Genomic DNA, 22,638 nt, shown 5'->3' with positions numbered 1-22,638 from the left:
TCAATGTCAGAGAAAACAGCCTAAGAAAAAGCCCTCCTTTTTGACTCACAACATATGCACTATGTCTCTAAAGGATAACTTTAAAGCTGGTCAGTCTCTCACTAACTTTTAGTCCCAGGAAGACACACACCTCCGTATTAGTCCCATGCAAGACATGTTTCCAAGTTATACTTGACAAGAAACATAACATACTCATTTACCTCCACATTCCGAAAACAACCAGACAACACACTGGAATCCAAACTGTTTAATTTTTTTCAGCCAATGCTAAACGCATCTTCTCCCCTAACTACTTCTAGACATAAATCAAACAAGATTTTGAAGCTTTTCTCATGTTATAAGAACCACAATTTCTTGCCTAGAAATTATGTTTCTGTGATTCAGAACTAATAATCCCATTTCGGCAAGTTATCAGATACATAAGCCTTTTTGCTAAATGACCCTGTATAACAGAAGTTGTAGCACCCTACTCTTAGCTTCATCACGTTGAATATATGACATACAGCTAATAACATTAACCACAACTGTATACCGATTAGCTTCCACCTGTGAGCTATCCCAGTCTCAGCTGTGTGATTAAGAAAAAGGCTAAATTGATCAGCCATCGGAATTACAAAGTGAAAACACAAGAGGCAGTATCACTACAGAGGCCACATGCAGCTCTAAAGGTCTGAGTATCACTACTTGACCTGGTGACACCCATGGCCTCAAACACCACTGACAGCTCGGCTAAAAGGAGTTGGAAAAAAGAAGAGGAGCAGGTCCTATGCTCTTGACTGCCCCTCTACAGGGAAAACAAAAGCTGAATAAAGAGAGGATTATGGAGCAGAGACTCTAAGCACACCAAAGGATTTAGTTCAAAGTCAGAGTACAGTAGAGGTGATAATCATATATATCTGGGACCAGCGCAGACAGTTTATTGGTAAGCAGAGATGATAACTAGGTGGTAGTTCAGGGACTGAAGGATAGGAATGCATCTGGTAGAAGAGAGACAGACAAACATGAAAGAGCATGCAGAAGCAGCAAAAAGGAAGAATAAAGGCAGTTAGCAATTAAATCCCTAGGCAAACTCAGGGAGAAACACAAAGTCCCCATGGGTGCAGGTAGGACAAGTAAGGAAAAGTTGCAGAAGACCAGATCTCCAGCCCCAAAAGTGTCTGCAAACAGTTAACTGTTGAAGACTTCAAAGACCTGCATTACTGCAGCTGCTTTGTAGGGTTGTATTGCTCAGATGGCAGACTGGAATGGACTCTTCCAGGCTGAGAGCTGCTTTTTCTGAGGCAAAGGATAAGGACCTCGCTAAGCTGAGAAATTATGTCCAGCTAGTCTCAACACCCCTGGGACAAAGGGACCATGAAGAACAGTGCTTAGCTTGAAGGAGAGAAGAGAAGGTCCAAACACCAGAGGAATAACGAACATCTCTAGTAGGATGAGAACAAACAACACTTCAAAAGCACAGAGCAAGAGAATGCGCAGCCTTTATCCTTGCTCCCAATTAATAATAAAAAAAAAAATGGCTAAAGGATGGCAAAGCATTGTAAAGCTGCCTGCCCGCCTGCAAAACAGCACTGTCACAGGCCACAGTTTCACCTAGACTAGTCTGGCAGAATCACCATCCCCAGCCCTATGCTGCCCACCCTGCTTTGGGTGGCTGCAAACATTTGGTCAGGCTACAAGGCAGATTAGAAGCAGATTAAAAAAGTGATCACTTGCCCAATCCAGTTCATCATGCAATGACATGACATGCTCTGGTCGGCACAAGACAAGACAGTAGAGGCACACATGCCAATAACAGGAATTGAAAAGGACAATTTTGTTGTTCTAGTCGAAAGTATAACTAATATTACCAGCCAAAGTCCTGGTGGGTCAATGTCGGCTCCAAGCAATTCCCATTATTTTGCCTTCCCTACTTCCCTTGTTCAGGGCATTCCAGTTTCCCATTACCCCAGACAACAGTTTTATTCCTAATGAACCTGTGTGTTGGTTTTGTTCTTTGTCAGGGCCAGACAGAGCAAGAGACAAAAATGCCAACCACAGTAGTATGAAGTAGATGAAGAGAGGCTTACAAAAGCAACACTAGGCTCTGCTATGCTGAAACAAAAAATTTGTGAAGGGAATTAGAACAGTGCTCTCCAACAGCATAGACAGAAATGAGAGTTTTGACAGCCAGAGAAAGCAGCAGACAAGTAGTGGGGGAAGTGATGAAGGCCTGAGCAACAGAGAAAAGCCAGGGACTGCTGATATATTAGGAACCAAGAAGGAAACATCTGTGAAATGCCTCAAAGGAATTAAGGCATGTTCCTCTAGAAAAGTGACACAGTTGAGGACTCAGCTGATGTGTCTCTACACCAATGCACACAGCATGGGTGGCAAACAGGAAGAGAAAGTTACCATCTAATCACTATCACTGAAACATGGCAGGAAGGATCAGACAACTGGAGTGCTGCAATCAATGGCTAGGAACAGTTCAGAAAGGACAGGCAAGGAAGGAGGAGCAGGTGGTTGCCCTCTATATATAAAAAAAAAAAAAAGGATTAACTGCACAGAACAGCAGTGAACAAGTTGAGAATTTACGGGTAAAATTAGGGGCCAAGCCAACAAAGGAAACCCTCATGGTTGGTATTTACTACAGGCTGATCAACTAAGGGAAGTTTCAACTGAAGTTTCAACCTCTTAGACCAGAAGTTGATGAAGAATTCTTACTTCAGCTACAGGAGGCATCACACTCGCAGGCTCTGATCCTGACATCTGCTAGAAAAGCGGCACAGTAAGCTATAAGCAGCCCAGGAGACTCTTGGAGTGCATCGAGGATAATTTCTTAATCCAGGTGACAGACAGCACAACCAGAGAAGAAACATTACTAGACCTGCTGCCTACCGACACAGAGGAACTAGTTAGGGATGTCAACATTGGTGGCAGCCTGAGCTGCAGTGGCCATGCCCTGGTGGAATTCACAATCTTGAAGGACATTGGCCAGCTGAAGAATAGAGTCAGGACTCCAAATTTTAGGAGAGCAAACATTCAGTTCTTTAAGGAATTAATGGATGGGACACCCTGGGAAACTGCCCTCAGGGACAAAGGAGCTGAGCAGAGCTGGCAGATCTTTAAGGACATTTTTCTTATAGCACAAGAGTTCTCAATTCCCACATGTAAGAAATCAGGCAAGGAAGGTAGGAGACAAACATGGCTGACTAAGGACACCAGGTCAAACTAAAGAGTAAGAAGGAAACACACAGGCAGTGGAACCAGAGACATGTTATCCTGGGAATAACACAGGGATGCCGCCTGGGTGTGTAGGGGTGGGATCAGGAAAGCTAAGGCACAGTTGGAGCTGAATTTTATACAGGTTGCAAATAATAAGGGCTTCTACAGGAACACTGGCTAGAAAAGGAATATTAAAGAAAACATACCTCCCTTTGATAAATAAGACATGGGAACTAGTGACAACCAATATGGAAAAGGCCAAGGTACTCAACAACTCTTTTGCCTCAGTTTTCAATGGTAATCTCTCTCCCCACATCTCTCAAGTCCCTGAGCCTCAAGGTGGGGACTGCAGAATGAAGTCCCTCCTACTGTAAGTGAATATCAGGTTCAAGACCATGGAACCTGAACATACATAAGCCCATGGGACCCAGTGAGATGTATCCCAGGGTCCTGAGGGAATTGGCAGATGTAGTTACCAAGCCATTCTCAATCATATTTGAAGTCACGGCAGTCATGCAAATCCCCAGTCACTGGAAAAAGGGAAACATCACATCCATTTTTTAAAAGGCTAAAAAGGAGGACCTTGTGAACTACCAACCAGTCAGCCTCACCTCTGTGGCCAGTAAGACGACAGAACAGATCCTCCTGGAAGACATGTCAGAACACATGGAAGACAGTGAGCTGATTAGACACTAAGGGCAAATTACGTCTGACTAATTTGGTAGCCTTCTAAGACGGAGAGATGTCATCAACCTGAGCACTTCTGTATGGCTGGAGCAGGTTGCCCAGAGAAGCTGTGGATGCCCATCATTGAAAGTGTTCAAGGTCAGATTGTACAGGGCTTTGAGTCACCTGATCTAGCAAAAGCTACCCCTGCCCATGGCAGGGGGGTTGGACTACCTGATCATTAAAGGTCTCTTCCAACCCAAACCATTCTATGATCGTAATCCTGCAGGCCGGCTCCTGAAGATACACAGTTTTAAAATTTATATGGACACATGATCTTAAATGGTTGTTTCTAAGTAAAAGAAAGCTATCTCTAGTAAAGAAATGGTAATTTGACAACTGCTGTGGACATCAACATATGCTAGGAGACTATGCATGCTGACAGCTTGGAATACGGCTCCTAGCAGAGGCACTTATTGCTTCACAGCTGAAATGACCATTTGGTCCATCAGGGACAGAGGACAGCCACATTAAACATCTCACTTTCTTGACACAGATCTGGTCTTTGAAAGGGAAATTCTCATACATCCATATGCTGCAGAAATTGTACCAGTTCCTACAGTAACAGGATACAACAACTAAATTGAGAAGAGGCCCAGTAAAACATGAAATGGAAACAATGCTTAGAGGTCAGACTTTCCTTCAGCTTAGGTGAACAATTCACAGAAACAGGCTTCAAGACAACAATAAGAAATCAAAGCAGCAGCATGAACAAGGTCTCCCAGTACCAATTTTGTTTGTTTAGAGGGAAGAAGGGTCTAGACAAAAAGAATATTACAAAGCACCACTTTAAAAGGACTTTATCTTATTTTCAGGTAAGCTCTAATTTTTCAGAAAGACTGTTTTGTCTCAGCTTTTTCACTGTTTGCTCCAGAAGCATCTTCAGACTTTGTTCACTGAAGTTTCAACCTCTTAGACCAGAAGTCCAGCTATCTTGCTACATATACATAACAAACCTCACTTCCCAACACACTACAAAATATGTCAATATTGTCTAGTTTGCACTCAATGTTCCAGAGACCAGATTTGTCTAACTAAAGTAAGGTAGGGGAAAAGCATCTGAACTAGACAACGAAAGCCACAAGTATCATTGCAACATTGAGGTCTTCCAGTAGGGCAAGAAGATAGCTTTTCAAAAGGCTCCCTCCTCAGTGACCGCCCACAACTGTTTCCCCATAAGTAGGTGCATCTCAACTATGATTAGTTCTCTGTATGTAGGAAGAACTACAAAATCGCTCACTGGTATGCCAGTTCTGCCTACTAGTGATTAATCAGGGAGAGAGAACAAGCAGAAAGTTCCAGAGGCTGTAGGCAGCTCAGCAGGCTGACAATATCCTTCTGCCCTCAGAGAAAGAGCCAAAGCTGGTAGATTGCTCAGCCTACATGAACAGCAATTCAAAGCCTTGATCTTTCCCGGATTTAATGAAGTAAATATTCCTGTTTCCTTTTTTGGATTAATACTTTTCAAGTTAAAATTTTCCATTCCAGCTAACAGTGAGAAAATAAAAGTATATGCAGGTACGCAGAATGCAGTCTTCTAGACAGCAACCTCAAAACTTTACTGTCACCGCAGTTTTTTGTTTGCTGAGTTTTTTTTTTGCATCACGTAAGAGATGGCTCTGTCATTCCAGAACCTCCCCCCAAGCACACAATTTGCAGCAAAAGTTGTGTAGTGTAAACGAAGCTTTGGGGCTTCCACAATGAACCTGCAAAACACAACTCAGGAAACTTCTTAAAAAAAAAAAAAAATCTTTCTTTCATCTAACAAGCAATAAAAGACAGTACACTAAGCATTTATTTATTCCCACTTATTTTCAGCCATGCACATACACTCCTTTTTCACAGAATCACACCGAATCACAGAACGGTTGAGGTCAAAGGGACCTCTGTATATCATCTGAAACAACACCCCTGCTGAAGCAGGGCCACCTACAGCCCAGGACTGGGTCCAGATGGCTTTTCAGTATCTCCAAGGAAGGCGACTCTACAACCTCTCTGGGCAACCTGTGCTGGTGATTGGTCACCCTGACAGTAAAAAAGTGTTTCCTGGTGTTCAGAGAGAACCTCCCACATTTCAGTTTGTGCCCATTTCACACAGGGGCTTAAGAATCACACCTAAGCGCGTTCAAGTAGGCATCTGGAACACATATGTTGTTAAGCATGCAAAATGGAATAGAAGATCCTTTAACCAAAAGAGCTTTCAAAAAACACAACCCAAAACTATTTAGCCCGTTTGTAGATGGTAAGGGTGGAGGCCTCACTATGCCACAACTAAATCATGTCCCTTTTCCTTGCAAGCAACAATTCAGCAGCTACTTAGTTTCTAAGCATTTGGTTTAGTAGACTATTTATTGAACAGCTAGAAATCTTAACTGCTGCCCTACTGTCTGAGCAATTTATTTCCATCTATATCCCAAGCTGAAAGCTGCTTTAAGGACAAGACTTCATTGCTTGGTCCCAATTTCACTTTTCTCTGAACGAACTCACCTTTCTACTTCAAATTTTATTCAAACAAATGTCAGCTGTAATCCTGATGTCCCACTTGACAGATTAAGAACTCTGCTGTCAGTGGCTGCAGCCACCGAGGCAAATCAGGTCAACAAGTAGCATCCTAAGAGGGAAAGGAATTAGAGGAAAAGGAGAAGAGTTAAAAGAAACCAAAGACCAGTTCCAATCTCCTTTTGCATATGCTATCAATTTCTTCCAGGTGAAGTTTGGGGAAAAAAAATCCTGGTGAAGTCAAATGACAGATTGCATGGAGAATTAGCTATGTGGCTATCAGAATGCATTATTCGCCAGTGCACTAAAATCTAACACTCAGGAAGCAACAAAAACTGATGAGTCTTAGAACCTGTCCTGGATCTACCATTTTTCTGGAAGAGAATGGGTACGTCCATACTCAAAAACGGTTTCTCTTTTTAGCCCCAGAAGAACTATGCATTGAAGAGACTCAAACCCTAGCAGCAGCTCTCAACCCAGCATTCAATGAGGTGAGCACAAGACAGGAAAGGGGAAAAAAAACCCAAACAAACCACAACAACAAAAGAACTGTCACAATCCAAGAGCACAGCCTTTTCCAGAGGTGAACTTCATTGCCTATCAGCTTTCAACAGCGCATTACTTGGGGATGGTATCTTAGTCACACACCCTACGGAACACATACAGTAACATTTTGATGTGATTAAGAGATGAAACTCTTAACCTTAAAGAAGCCCCAACACGTCCAATAACTTTTGCATAAAACCTGAACCTTGTGCCAATTTTGTAAACTCATCATTAGTCCACAGCACAGTTACTAAATATTTAAGAAATACAAGAAGTACACAGAATCTTAGGAATACCAAGCTGATCAGTCCATGAAATTGTGGCTAGAGCTACAGGTTGGCCGGAAGACACGGGTTTTCTCAAAAATTCTGTTTCTGAAGTAATGTATTCTTAGCTTCCTGATGTTTAAGTTCAAGCAGACACAGAACTCTACCAACGACTAGCTGGCAGTACTAGATGTATCAGTCTGGGAAACTTTCCCCAGCCACTCTTTTAGACCACATTATTATGTAACACAGTCACATTGCCTTCCAGTCTTAAAGGACAGAGCTACATCCATTTGTTCTCCAGTCCCAGAACTGCTCACTGTCATGCCCTGTCGATACAGAGCAGTGCAAGTCTTATCCTACTTAGCATCAGATCCTTGATAAGCAAATATTCTACACTGCAAAACCTCACAATCTGTCAGGTAAGATATCATCACTACTGTGGGTCTCAGGCTAGGGAAGGGTGCATGTTAGATCAGTCTGAGTGCGTTCCTCCCGAGTCACACACGCATACAAGGATGCTGCACCATCCTTGTATGCCGCAAACAAAAAAATAAAATCAAATTGTTGCAGCCAGTTCCTCTTGGCTCCCTTGTCATGTAAGTTCAGTATCCAATACCATAGCTACATCAAGAGCACCGTGCCTAACCAAGGAATTTACTTAGTACTGCTTGCTTGGACAAGATATCTGTAAAACATGAAGACTACACACAGCAGCACGAACAATGGGGTTCACATCGGACACTTCAGCCTTTCCCAGAAAGAAACAGCTTTGTCTAAGAAGCACGGTGCATGTGTACAAACACGGAAAAACAACAAATTCCTGGAGTACAGGAGTCTATGCTCATCATGAGTCCTAGCTGCATGAAAGACTGAAGTGAATTCAGACCACACACAAGAAGAGGCAAGCACTCAGTATTTTCAGTAGGCTTTAATCACCCATAGTTCATTTTGTACACTGGCTTTACGTTGCAGAAAGAACAGATCATTAAAAACAGAGACCTTCCTTTGTTCATTATATGACAAATATTTAATTGCCTGCACATTTGTACAAGCAAGACCTTTATATCCTACAGCAATACTTTAATCAATGTTTTCCATTAGACTAAGAAAACATCCGAGAACCCTGCTAGAACTGGCCCCACTGATTTATGTCTTAACAGCTACACACGTATCTAGAGATTGTTTTTAAACCACATATGAACTGCATTAAAACCACATGGTTCCTCCAAGAAGCTAAAAGCAGATATTGCTACAGTAATCAGAAGCAAAGTCCCATAAGACGAGTATTTCTGCAAGGTATTTAGAAAGCCACCATAAACTGATATCAAACCTCTGAAAGCAGTTTCAGCATCTGCAGGAGCATTACCCTGTTCTGGATAATACGCAACTTCCTCTTCCCCTCCCTCCCAATTTGCTAATAGTTAACAACCATACTTTTGAAGACCTTACTTCCCATAAAAGCCCTACAGCAAGTTTTCCAATAGTGTTTTGCATATTATTGTACCACTTCCTTTGCTGCAAGTAACCAGATTCTGATTTAATCAATACTTGTAAAGAAATATCATAAAATAAATTACTATTCTCTTGAACTCCACAGATTCTCCTGTGCCAAGCAGCCAAACAAGGCAAAAAGACTAGTTTTCTTGATACTCAAATTTTAGGAAAGAAATACAACTAGGAAAAAGTCTAAAACCCACAGATAGGTTAGAACATATTAACTGTCAATACAGTTCAAAAATAACAGAAAGACAGATGGCTTCCCAAATATACTCAGTGAATGAAACCCCAGACAAAGCAATCCTTCTCAACCTATTTTCATGAAGTTGAATTTCAATCAACTTTTAGCAATACAAATACTATAATATAAGCAATAGCCTTAAGGTCTGCAAGCAACACAGTTACATGACAGGTTTTACAAGCCTTCAGCACCACTAGTTCCAGATATGAAAACAAGAAGTATTTTTGACATAACCTTGAAGAGAAGTCTTCCTCACCTGAAGAAAGGTTCATTTTCACCTGGTTTGTACAATGCATCATCCTCTCTGCTATCAAGTTTGCTGCTGATTTTGTTTCTGAAGACGATTTAACCTCAGAATTAATCCAGGTCAATGCTCAGTCCTCTCATGAAAATGTGGTGCTAGGGCACTTTCCACCTTGCATCAATGATCCACTCGTTTTGAGGCTCCTGGCACTCCTAGACCTTTGTCAGGCACACACAGGTGACTGACACTGCTCACAGAGATTTTATTCATAAAGCACCTATCACAGCTACATGTGCACAGATGCAAAATGCCAGCAGAAAGGATTCCCTGGAGCCTCTACAGCAAACAACCCCATCTCCCTTTGGCAGCTTTTCCCATTATGTAGTACAGTCTACAGGATTTACTGTTAACAGACCTGCCTGCACATAGCTGTCACATACTGAAGATGTATCCTTCAGATACAGGAACTGATCGCCAGCTTCTCTCCTGCCCTTCTGCCAAAGTCCACCAGGGAGCACTGCAGTTGTATATGCCATGATAGTGTGTCCCAAACCATTTTCTATAGTCACTTCTGACAAAAGCCTTGTTGTCTCACATGCCAGTCCATTGTTACTATGGCAACAGTATTACAATGCCTCCAAATTACCAATGTATGATTTCAATCATGGGTTCCTCCACCCCCACCAGCTCACAGATAAGGCGGCCTTATTCTCAGGTCCCTTTCAATAAGGATAGTCTGAACTACAGACTTATACAGTGGGAAATGTATTAAGATTCAGCCCAAGAAGCTGTTATTTCTGTGACGAATATTACTGTTTAGAAGCTGAAGCAGCTTAAACAAGCAGTCAGAGGACATGAAACTATTTAAAACCATGAACAAGAACTCCATTGAGAAAGCAAAAGCATCCTTCCACTCAATCTAAAAATACAGAAATTTTATCCTATGGTTGCTATCACGCAAGGTTCATTTAAGAAAGGCCCCATGAAGACACAATATAAGTAGACTTAAGCATATTAGGTCTTTAAGCCACCATGTATGCAAAGGATTTAGAACCACTTTCTACTCAAAGAAGCAGGATTCCACATAGGGGCTATCACTCACAGCAGAAACAAACCAAAAGAATTCATAACCAGAATAGTCTGACAAGCCGCCTTCCACAATATCAGATTTAGCTTTGATCAGCACATATCTGAGTAATAAATATTATTAGGATAGCCAGGATTTTTATTTTGCCTGTCTGGACAGATATAGATAGATGTTGTTAACCAGCACTCCTTGGCCTCAAGCATATCAAATCACAAGTTACCTTTGTTCTGTATATCAATGTTAACCGCAACCAATAGATAGGATAGCTCCCCCACTGTAGGGATTAATTCATGTCCTCCTAATAGAATAAAACTCACAATTCTGGTACACGAGAATAGTCTGAAGTTCTTTAGACTGTCCTACAGCTTAAAAGAAGTTCAAATACAAGTCACTGTCCTCCCCCTGCATACCATGAGTAGCCAGTAGCAGTAGGGCTCCAACTCTGCAGTTCAAAAGCCAAAGTAGGAATATCAACAATATTCAAGAATCTTCTCATATAAACAGCAGCAATAGTTAAACATTTTACACAAACTATTTAGAAGTACTCACTGGAGAGCATTTTCCAAGGATTTTACAAGACTGAGTATCAGATTCTGGGGATGTCTCTTTGAATCTAAGCTTCCTCCTAGAACAGCAGTTCTCCAAGCGACTCTTCGGGAATTCAGTACATCTCTCCAACAAACAATGTGCATAACCAGCTCCTAATGTACCTCAACTACCAATATTCCCCTCTAATACTTACTAAGAAGCTACTAGTCTTCTTACAGGCTTCTGTCAATCTACAGCTAAATCTATAGTCATCGTAATCATTCTTCAGTTAAGATGCTAAAGCTTCTCCCCCTCACCCCACTCAACTCCCCACACCAAAAAGAACTGGCTGTGCCACAATTTAGCTCTTTGATAGCACTTCTTGTGATTTTTTTGTTTTGTTTTGTTTTCTTTTTCAAGTAGTAAAATCAGACACAGCTCTAACTTTTAGAGCGATACAGTTCCTCTGGAAGGCAAAATGCTTTGAGCATTCTAAAATATCAAGGGACAAAAATATTGTAAATTGTAACAATTTCACTATCTGTTGTTGTACATGCCTTCTCTACAAGGTGACCAAACAGATGAGCAGTTCAATGATTGGGCAAATTACCATTTTGACAACTCCTTTAAGGTTTACTGTACAGTAGTTCTACCCAAAAACTACCTTTTGGAGTTTTGGGTTTTTTTTAATCCTGTCAGAAGGTTTATCTGCCCTGCAGGAAGGGGTCACATCATATTCCGACCACATACTTCAGTGTAAAGATATGCAATAGTAGAAGGTAATAGCTAATGTAATCTTCTCCTTCCCCAGCCCTAAGGAAGCACAGCAGGCTGAGCAATGTTTTCACATGTTAAGAAAAATACATTTAAATAACCATGATCCCTATGCTAAGGGCAGGACCTGTACATTGGGAAACCTGCTAGCTTAAAAAACTTAGTTCGCTTGCTTGCTTGCTGTATCTTTCAAGCACAAAAATGGTAATGGGAAAAAAAAAAAAAAAAATCAAAGTTCTCTGAAAAGTAGTTCTCTGGTCAAAAGAAAGACAAATACACCTTAACACTACCATTAGAGATCGCTTCAGAGCACCGGGACAGTAAATTCATCATGCTACGGGATCTTTGCAGGAAATTTTATAATCAGCCCAGAGGAAGCCAATAAAAACATTGGTCTAATGTTGTATTAAGTAATTCCTGATGGATCCTTAGCACTCTATGGACTAAAAGTAATTTAAAAAAACTTTTACAGTTTTGTAGTGTTGAAGGGAGCTTTTCAGTACTTGGAATTTTTTTATTTCCCTAAAGTACTCTGTACATTTAGATCCATAAATCATGGCATCACCACAGAAGATGCTCACAGTTTGCATATTTGTGAAGGATGACCTTAAAAACTAAGCAGGTGTATGACACCTGAGATCACTTTTAGGCTAGCAGTCCTACAGTGCTCACAATTCTTAACTGGAGATCCACGAGGCGGGGGGGAGGGAATCTCTGAAGGAAAAACTACAGCTTCTGCACAAACACACACAGTGGAGAGCAAAGCAAGCCTGGATAGACTGCATAAGCACAGCTTCTGTAAGGTTATTTTTAGCCTATTTTTTTGTTAAAAACAAAACAAAACAAAAAACTGTGTTGCACAAACACAGTTTTAAAGGCGCTGTTACCACTCAGGAAATACCTTGGAGCTATTCCCATGCAGCGCTCAGCAACCAGAAAACCAAAACATAAAGAACATTAAGTCACCCAATAAATCTACTACACCCAGTTTTGATGTCTGTACCCCCATATCAACCCCTCACCTTTAAAAAAAAGACCAAAATTCAAGAATATTCAACAGCATAACACAAGAGAAGACTAAATTTTTCATCTTGAAAAAGAGGAAAGAAAAGACAGGTCTATAAAATCACAACGGATATGCAGAGTGCAAATAGAAAGTACTGCTCACTTTTTCTCATGAAAGTCCTGAATGACTTACAATAAAGTCATCAAGAATAATGTTTTAAAGAAAAGGAACTGTTGTTTTCTTCCTACAAGACTATTAAATTGTAAATTCTCTTGCCACAGAACACCTTCAAAGTCAAAAGTATAGCAGCATTTAAGAACTGAGTAGATCTATCTTTCAAGAATTTTGTAAACCAATAGCTACGCAACACAGTCCAGACGCAGCCTCTACTTTATCAAGTTCATGAATTGCCAACTGCCATGAGAAAGAAGGATACACTCAAGCCATTCATAGTCTCCGAGTATCTGCTACATGCCATTAGTGGAGAAGAGAGAGCTACACGGATCTTTGGTCTGACTGCAGTACAGACTTTCAGATGAAGAATTAGATCATCCTTTCTCCCCAGCTCAACCTGCAGAACAATCACTACCCTAATGCTGGAGCATTCCTCCAAGCACACTTTGTAGAGTTCACCATTCTTTCAGTATTCCATAAGCAAGTGCAACACTGAGGAACAAAACCACTCTTCATTAGCTCTAGAAGCAGTCCACAGACACTAAAAACGCATCTTCCTGACAGATAAAGCAATCCTAGAATCCATAAGTGCTGGAGAACACTATCTAACATTTGGCTTTAATCCTTCAATACATTTAGCCCAGAAATTGATTACATATAGCAAACAAAGCTTTCAAATGGATTCACTTACTTAGCAACTAAACAAATCTGCAGTGACTACATACATTGTAAGAGATGGTCAGCAAATCAGCTGAGCACTGCTTATCATCCTCCAAGATATACTACACTTCCAGACTCAGGACACAAAAGCAACTGCCACCTAAAGAGCTGCAATCCGTGTTCCTCACAAACCGAGCACATTTGCATCCTTTCCCTTCAAGCTCCTACATCGTCCTGTGATTGTAATATGCAACCAGTAAAGCAGAACACCACAAAATCATGTCAGTCATTTGCTGTCTTACAGCTTCCTGGAGTAGAAATTTTTGCGTAATCGGACAAGTTTTCATCAGTTCACGTACACTTATTTCCACATAAGCTTCTCAGCGGCAGGGTTTGTACCTATCAGTCTAAACTGGACTGTACAGCTGAGCACTCATAGCGCTTTTCGCATAAACCTGCAAATTCCGTTCCAAGGACACTGCTAGACAGAAGAACATTCTATAGCTGTAGTGCAATCACCACCTCGCTTTTGCTGGTCTTCCCACTCTGCTTCAATGCCTTGAGTTCTTCTCTGAAAAATAGTTATTCTTGAAGGTGCTGCATCTCTGCACTGTGTTTGATTATCACTTTGATCCTTTTTGACCTGTAAAGCGGCCAAAAGAACAGTGTTCTATGCAAGACATGATAAAGAAAAGATGCAGGCTGGAGCAGCACAGAAGGAGGGAAGGAGAAGATAGAAAATTCTCTCCTGTTATATAATTTGGAAAAAGATGCCAAGAATAGGTAGCCAAAAGTGAGGCTAGACGACCAATTCCTACACAGTCTATTGCTTTTCAGCCAGATACCCGAGTTAAGCAATACGCCAGTTATGCCATGACTTCCAGAGACTATTCTTCAATTAATGCTTTTTAAAAGCTTCCTTTGCTTGTTTAAAAAGGAATACTCTGAGAATGCGATTTTTTTTGTTTGTTTTGGTGTTACAGGCCAATTTCTTTCATCATACCTGCTCTAACAGTCTACACTTAAGGTGTAAATAGCAATATGGTACAATATATTCCAGAAAGCTATTCCAGTATTCCTAGTTAGAATTCACACCCTAAGCAATCACTGTTCCATTATACCTGCGTGTAACGTGTTCCTTCAAAACACTTGAGATAAAAGCCGAAGACCTTAATATAAAAATTATATATAAAACCATTGAAAAGAAACAGAACTTGCCAAAGACAGCAAAGCATGCTTGTTCAGTAGATATAAATTGCAAAAAAAATTCACTGCAAACAAGAAAGAACAGATGACTTTGTCTATACTCGTGTCCTAGCAGTTTTATGGAATCAACCAAATCCCAAAGAAGCATCATACTATGGTACACGTTAAATCTAGTGACTGGTGACGCTGCCTTCAGTAATAACTCTCAGGTTGGCAGATCAAATATCTGACTGAAGCACGACATACATGGATATTCGTAACTAAACTGAGCACAACAGCATCACACTTGCTTGTTTGAAATAAAATAATTAAAAAAAAAAAAAATCCCAGACTCCAATCTGCCTGCAAGTAGCTTTGTAAGGAGAATTGCATCTAGTCCTGCAGCCCTGCTCAGTGCTCCCAAGGAACCCTACAACTGCAGCAAACAGAAGAGCTTTGGGATTTGACCAGTGCCATGAGCTGAGTATTTTATATAGATGTTAGACTAAGGGGATGATCCATATAACATTTAGAGTCACAGATCTAATCTGTGCATGGAACACAGAATGAAGTTCTGTGTAATACAAGCCATAAATGTGATTCTGTACTTCCTTTCACCAAGCTCACTAATTCTTGCTGAATTAGAGTATACCTTTAAAGCTATCATCAGTCCTTTGATTACGGAAACTAGATCTAAATAACCTTAAACTACTGCCAACATTGTGGTACATCAATTTTGATGTACCACAATCTGCCACCTTGATCTCACCTGCCCAATCTCCTGCAAAGAGTACCACAGAGTCTTTAGACCAACCACCCAAAGTGACGCTTCCCATGCTGCCCTCCCAAATCCTAAAATCTTCTGTTGCAACCATCTTTCATCTCATCACCTACGAACACAAAGGTGTGATGCTGCACCCCCTCCTGCTTTATAACAAGGTTTTGTAACTTGTTATAAATATAACTGAGCGAGACAAATATTTTCCAAAGCAGACAAACCCAGTCCTCCTTTACAGATCAGTTTTCTTCTCAACCTCCTACTGTCAACCTTCTCCCATTTAATTTGTATTTTCAGTCAGCAGTTCCCAAAACCAGCCAGACTCCACTACCGGACAGACCAAAGATATTACCTTCTTTAAGTCACATACAAAACTCCAGCTACTGACTGGAATTAAGGTTACTTTTCCATTCACCATTGTCACAGTAGACTGATATTGGGACCTACTATATCAATGGATCCCTTCCCATAGTACTGCTGCATAATCAACTATACTCAGTAACTTCTGTAGAATATCCTCCATATGTTCTACCTCACACACAGAGGTGAAATGAATAAAGTCTATCACATCCCTTGTAAAAAGAAGAAATAGACTAAAAAAAATTTATATATTCTGGCATTTCCTCCAATTTTCCTTCCCTCAATTTTTGGTGGTCTTTTTAAGTAATGACATGAGTATTGCAACAAAGCTAATGCAAGACCTTATTCTGTAAGTGTTGCAGCTTTCTCTGCAGGAATTTTATGTAATAAGTCTTTAAGCAAATAGACATTATCTGAAATTCTGAAAATTGTGTCTGGTTATCTGGATAACATACAGAATAAATCTTATTTTCATAATCTTAACTGCAGTTCCTAAAAAAAAAATAAAAAAATCAAGCTTTCCTTTCCATATTCAATTAAAAAAAAACCAAACTTGTCAGGCAGACCATTTTATTCAAGTTAGTTGACATGACAAGAACCAGAATTGGTAAGTAAGTCCAAGGAACTGATTTAAGTGTAAAAAATAAAAGTTGAAGTTACTATTACTTTTTTTCTAAATGGTAGGTACACTGAGAAAAACTATGAAAGTTAAAGACATCCTGACTGAAAAGCTCTTTAGATGTTCTAGACACATTTAAAATTATCAAAGTGTTCAACTTTATTTGAAATCGCTCTGGCTCCAGGCTACAGCACACACACTGAAGATATATAACCACAGCAAACAATGTGTCCTGTAACTTGTATTGCAAAGCTCCAAAGGACTAATGAGGTATTTCCCTATCCTGTAAAGAATGAGAGCTTAACCATCTTCCTAACCACTAAGACAACATACAGAGCAGCTCAAAAAGCAAAGACTTTACTTAGTAAAGCTAGTTTTCTTGAGAGGGACAACAGAAGACAAACTTCCATATTCAGATTTTGAATACTGTAATTTAAGAGATGAGGAAACTTTACACAACCTCCCCAGGTAAGTTTTTCAGCTGCAAGTTCGGCAAAGCTTATATTATACATCATGCAAAAGTTAATCTTAAATTACTATCACTACCTACTAGTTCAAAAGAAGTTAAGTTTCAAGAACAAGCAGTATCTTTCATCTCAAGCCCACCACATTGCAATTGCAACTGCACAAAACATGTATCTGGTAAAGTTTCAATACAAGAAGTGACAGACACTTACCAATGCACACATCTATCTTCCCCTTGATAGCAGCTTCATGCAGAGGAGTGTAGTTCCAATTGTCTCTAGCATTTGGGTCTGCCCCTTGACACAGTAACAAACTAACCACTTCAGCATGACCAAAAGAGCAGGCGTTGTGAAGGGGTATCAGCCCTCCATCGTCACGAGCATGAACGTTGGCTCCCGTCTGTAGCAAGTGCTCTACAACATCCTTCCTTCCAAAACCTGTAAGAGAACATATTTCTGTTCATTTGTCTGGTAAAACAACACGATCTAGTATTTATAACTGTTCAGTCTTAGTCCACTGTACCGGCATCGAATGATACTATTCATGTCCCTCTTCTACTTTTTGGTTCATTTCACCATAAAGTGAGACTATATTCACCTGCTCAAACAACAGCTGGAAGATTCACTTACAGTCATGAAAGAAGTGAACAGTGTTGTATTATAATTAGCCTGACTGGCTGCCACTCTCTCTCATGAAGAAGTTCTACAATAGGCTTGCCATTCTTTTTCAATAAAAGCTTACTTTCAAAAATTTAGTATAAATCTGTACATACCTAAAGCAAGCATCTTGCATACTATCTCTTGATACAGGTCTTCACCTTGGAGAAGACCTCATATTAATAAACCCTGAAGGACACTGTCAGTGCTCAAGCAGAACCACCATATCTCAACCCAAACAACATTCTTGCTCTTTCACAAAGTGACAGACTAAGATGTTACAGATAAATAGAACTGAGACCTCAGCTGAGAAATAATCCATCTGGAAGGTCTCAACCTAGGAACATAGCCTCTGTTATGGCCAGGGAAAGTATCACCATAAAGCCACATCATTAAACTAATACACTTCAAAAATCCTGCGTCAGCATGCCAGGCCCTGACACCTTTACCTTTTGTCCATGATGAACCTGCAAAGGTTCTAGCCCCCAAATGCCTTAGAGCAGCAGTCTCCAAACTTTTTTGACTGCATACCTCTACTAGTAAAAATTTGTTTGTGTGTGCACCCCCAATACATGTATATTTAGAAATCATATACATGGACTACTGCACTATTATGTAATTATAAACATACATGGAAGTAGAAATTGTAAAAGGCTGAGATTAAGATGAAATAAACACTGGTTTAAAATTTCTATTACATTTATTAATGGTACAAAATATATTTTCTTCCTGCACCCCGATAAAACATTTTGCATACTCCACTTTGGAGACCACTGCCTTAGAGAAGAGGAACAAAAATCAGGCTCAAGAGGAACAGTTTGAACTAAAATACAAGTGTTCATTTTTGTACTAGGTTGCATCTCAAAGGTTGGGTTGCATTTCTTATAAACCTCAGAGCTAAAAGCAGTATCACTGGAGATTAAAAGACTGTCACTTTAAGAGTTATTGTGTCTTCTGGTAATCATGGCTACGAACCAGCTTAACTATGAAGAAGCCCTCATATATGAACTATGTTTATGAAACAGGTGAGTTATGCTGCAGCAAGTGAAATTCCATCTCGGTGGTGCTAATTGGCAGCTTATATATTGTATTAACTCCACAGATCACGGATTAAAAACATAACTAAAGACATTATTTCCCTTCTAGAAGGCAAATACAAAGCTCAAGGGCAGGAACATAGAAGTCGTCAGTTCTCCCCCAGGCGACCATATACTCAGCTGCAGCAAAATGCTACTGAAACAGTGACAGAAACGGTTCTCAAAAGTCAGCACCCTTTGTGGCAGGCAACAACTCGTGCATGAAGACTTCTGAAATTGGAACGTTTTACCCCAGAGCTGCAGTCCCTAGAATGACCACCATTTCAATGAATTAAGCCCTCTTTTTGCCAGAGTAGTGCACTAGTTACAGCTATGCAGGCTTAAGGCGCAGAATTAACCTGCTTTTCCCCCCGACAGTCCATACGGTGAGATCTCTAAGCCAGATCTAGCAGCTTTGCATCCACACTAGCTTACCCAGTTATGGCTAATGTTATGTTTCCGCATCCACTGTTCAGTCAAGCTGCAGGCCAGCCATTCTGCAGGAATTGACACTCTCCTCAGTGAAGCACAGAGTCATTCAACACGCTTTCTTGAAAGACAGAAGTTTTCTAGAAGCTGACTAATGCCATGGCTAAGGCATGGAGGGCCAAAACAAAAAGCCCCTTTACTAAGGCTTACCATGGTTTGAGAGTTTTGATGACAGTTTAACAATATTTTTATTTCTGCCTAAAGAAGTATTCTTCTATGAGACACAAGCAAGCAGGTGGAAGAACAGTCTAGGGAAGACATCACGGATGCGCACAGACACCCACATCCAGTAGAGACTGCAGCAGTCTGCACCTCGGTTAATCCCGTAGAGTGCCACAGCTCAAGGGCTCCGGTTAACAAGTACAGCCTGGCTCCTTTTGGATAGCTGTAAGGATTCCCCCATCCCCACTGTACAGAGCCCTCAGCTGTTTGCAGCACAGATGCTGGACCACCACACATTACAAGTTAGCACACTGAGCAGACACCAAAGTGTCTTTTCTTTAATGCATGGGGCTAAACAGCAGTTCAGCAGCTGTTCCACAAGCTGCTGAGCCGTACCAGCTGCAGGGAGAGGCCCACGACTAGACTAGAACCCCACTCAGCAATCCAATTTTAGTCCACCACTGCAGATGAGTCAAAGCTTTCTAGTACATTATATAATTATCACTTCACATTAGAAATTACACTACAGAAATGGAAGTGTGCAAATCAAAACTGGAATTATTAAAAGTGATACTTATTTATCACGACAAAACTGCTACCACAAGACATTTTTAACTGAACTGTCAGCAAGGCCACTGCTACTGTAAATCACTACAGCTTCTAGCATGAAAACTGATCTGTTTGTTTGCTTGTTTCTGTTATAAAACAGGCAAGGACATCACCTGTAATTCTTCAAATAGAAAACAACAGCTTAAATGGGTCCCACAGCACAACTAACAGGCCTGGGGCATAAATACCAAGAAGCAAGCCCTCAAGGTTGCCACCTTTATATTGTCCACTTGCCTGGCAAATGAAAACTGAGCAAGACAAGAATTACAAAAGAATGCTTTCAACTAAACAGTAAATCAGCAGATTTTATTAACCTCTGGCTTTTATAGACTGAACTACTAAAACTAGTGCTAAAACTGAATGAGCATTTGCTTTACATGTACTTCTTGTCTCTCGAGAAAAAAACAACCTGACAGTGACTGAAAACCCAGACTCCTTTTCAAATTGTTCAATGTTGTGATTTTCAGAACTACACACATACTTCTTCAAGGTACTGCTGGACATGGGGTTGTTGATAAAGGTATCTTTGGAAATGCCAACAATAAACACTACAGTTTTTGGTGAATTAGCTCTTCCGTTCCATCCTCAAAAAGCACAGTAAAGGTTACTGTGATTTTATCCCACCAGACTACCCATCTTTCAGAGAAAAAGTAACCAATTATGGGACTAGCTCACCACCACCACAAGCAAACCTGTAAAAACTTGAACTGACAAAGTGCCAGAAAGTCTTCAAATGATCACACGACCAAATCTGACAAAGCAGTTGTAATTACTGAAATTCCTGCAGTGTTGGGGTCACCTTTTTAACAACAGACACATGCCGAGACATTTGTGACAGATGAAGCACATATAATTCAGTTTAAACTGAAGAAACTTAGGTGATGTCATTTAAGATTACTTCAAAAATCCTACTCTTATATTTCCAGTGCAACCCTAATTTACAAAGTCTAAGGAAGAGCTTCCAAGAAAGGACCTGTAATTAAAGATCTCAAAAGACAATCAAATAGAAGGTTCCTACAGAAAACATCCAAAACTAGGGTAACCATGGAGGAGAGTCACATTTAAAGGCCTGGCATGTAAGCGTGTTTTGATGAGATTCACCTGCCAGCTTCCAAAGCACATTCATGGGCAGAGCACCTTACTAGCTTGGGCTATTTTACAAAGGTAAAATGCACAAGCTTTGTCCTCATTTTAGCTGCTTTACACAGTTTAGAAGTTTCAGGCAAGTCGCAGTACCTCAGAAAACATACTGTCCAGGGAAGAAAGGAAGCTGTAATCCCATTATAAAAAGGCAGTTGCAAGAGAACATCTGAAATTTAAGGGTGAAACACTCAGTCAAACCAAAGAAAACATAAAAATTCAGTGACCGACAGGCTCTTCATTTCTCCAGTCACCTCACAGAAACAACTGAAGACTATGGCTTGGTGAAAGTCAGGAGACGGACATAGCTATGACATCTTCACATAAATCAAGAGACAGGCAGACAATTCAGAGAAAACGTCACTTAACTAGTCCTTTACCAATGCTGTATTCTTGACTTTTTCCAATTTATACCCACCCCTTCAGGCTGAAAGTGAGAAAAAAAGGCTCTACGTAGTATACTGGCAGCTTGAAAATTAAGCTAAATAAAACTTGTAAATGCTGTCAGACAAGACAGCACAGAGACACCACCAAATGCTTACTACTACTACTGCCAAGAAGATCTGTCCTACTCCCCCTTCACATTCTGCTCCCAGTCCACGAGCTTGTCCTGTCCCATCTCTTCTTGTGGCATCGAACCTAAGTAACAACAGGCAACAGGGTGAGCAGATTTAATGACGAATCAGAGAAGTGATGCAAGGAAAGCAACAGGAACATCAGTTGACATTGTCTGTTACATGCTGTGGTTAGTGCTTCCATGTTAAACCTGCATTCAGTTAGTCACAAGTTTTCACATGGTATCGGTTTAGACACTTAATTACTAACACTCCCAGAAGCCACATAATTCATCTCCCAAATTCAAGACGCATTTTCAGGAAGTTTGGTAAAAACCAACCAAATAAGTATATAGACTTCCCACTAGAATCGGAAGAATGCTTTCCCCAATGAGTACAATACATCAAGTAGTCAGTTTGATCAGTTTAAGTACAACTGTCCAGTTCCACATGCTGCCCAGTTATAGTCACAACCTATCATGAAGTCCTCCAAATGACAATTTCAACCTCTGCAAAGCTGCTGTTGGGTGCAGAGTTTAACTTATCACACAGAAGACTTTAATCAAAGCATTTTTCCTCCTCCTTTCACCTGCTTACTCTTAAGAACACATTGACTCCAAAACGAGTTAGATTTTACAAAAATGTATAATCATAGGTTAAGCACACCTGCAGGTATTACCACAATCTTAGGCAAAGCAGGAAAGATGCTCTTATTAAATGTAATCCCCCTTGTTAGAGCACTAAACATAGCTCATATGAGAATACAAGGCCTTGAAGTGAAGAAGCACACGTCTTAGTGACACACAACCTTTTGAGAATGGTTTTAAACTGTACACAATGGGTGGAAGAAGTTTAAGCTAAGTCATTGTACACTTCTTTGCTGCAGTACTGCATATTCTGGGACCAGATTTTTCCCCCAAGACAGGTCTTCCACAAGCCACCAGCACTTCTCCCACTTCACTAGGCAGAACACAAACTGAGTGATTTAACCAAGTAAACTGAAGAACCTTCAGCTGGGAAAAAGGGCACCTGGTTCACTATTACTGGAGGTCTGAGATTTTGCATTTATATCCTCTTCTAAACTCTTTCA

The 22,638-nt window shown here is 40.5% G+C and overlaps 1 protein-coding gene across 1 annotated transcript in view; it reads right to left on the bottom strand.

Moving 5' to 3' along the window:
- Positions 1 to 22,638, bottom strand: part of TNKS (tankyrase) — a 144,041-nt gene that overhangs the window by 115,125 nt on the left and 6,278 nt on the right. The window contains exon 2 of the mRNA XM_086464640.1: positions 17,075 to 17,299. Coding sequence (XP_086320766.1) covers positions 17,075 to 17,299 — 225 coding nt within the window. The remainder of the gene's footprint in view (positions 1 to 17,074; positions 17,300 to 22,638) is intronic.

The sequence above is a fragment of the Leptosomus discolor genome, chromosome 4 (assembly GCF_034619465.1).
Source record: "Leptosomus discolor isolate bLepDis1 chromosome 4, bLepDis1.hap2, whole genome shotgun sequence".
NCBI lineage: Eukaryota > Metazoa > Chordata > Aves > Leptosomiformes > Leptosomidae > Leptosomus > Leptosomus discolor.
The sequence above is the reverse complement of the archived record's forward strand: the minus strand, read 5'-3'. Positions and strand labels throughout refer to the sequence as shown.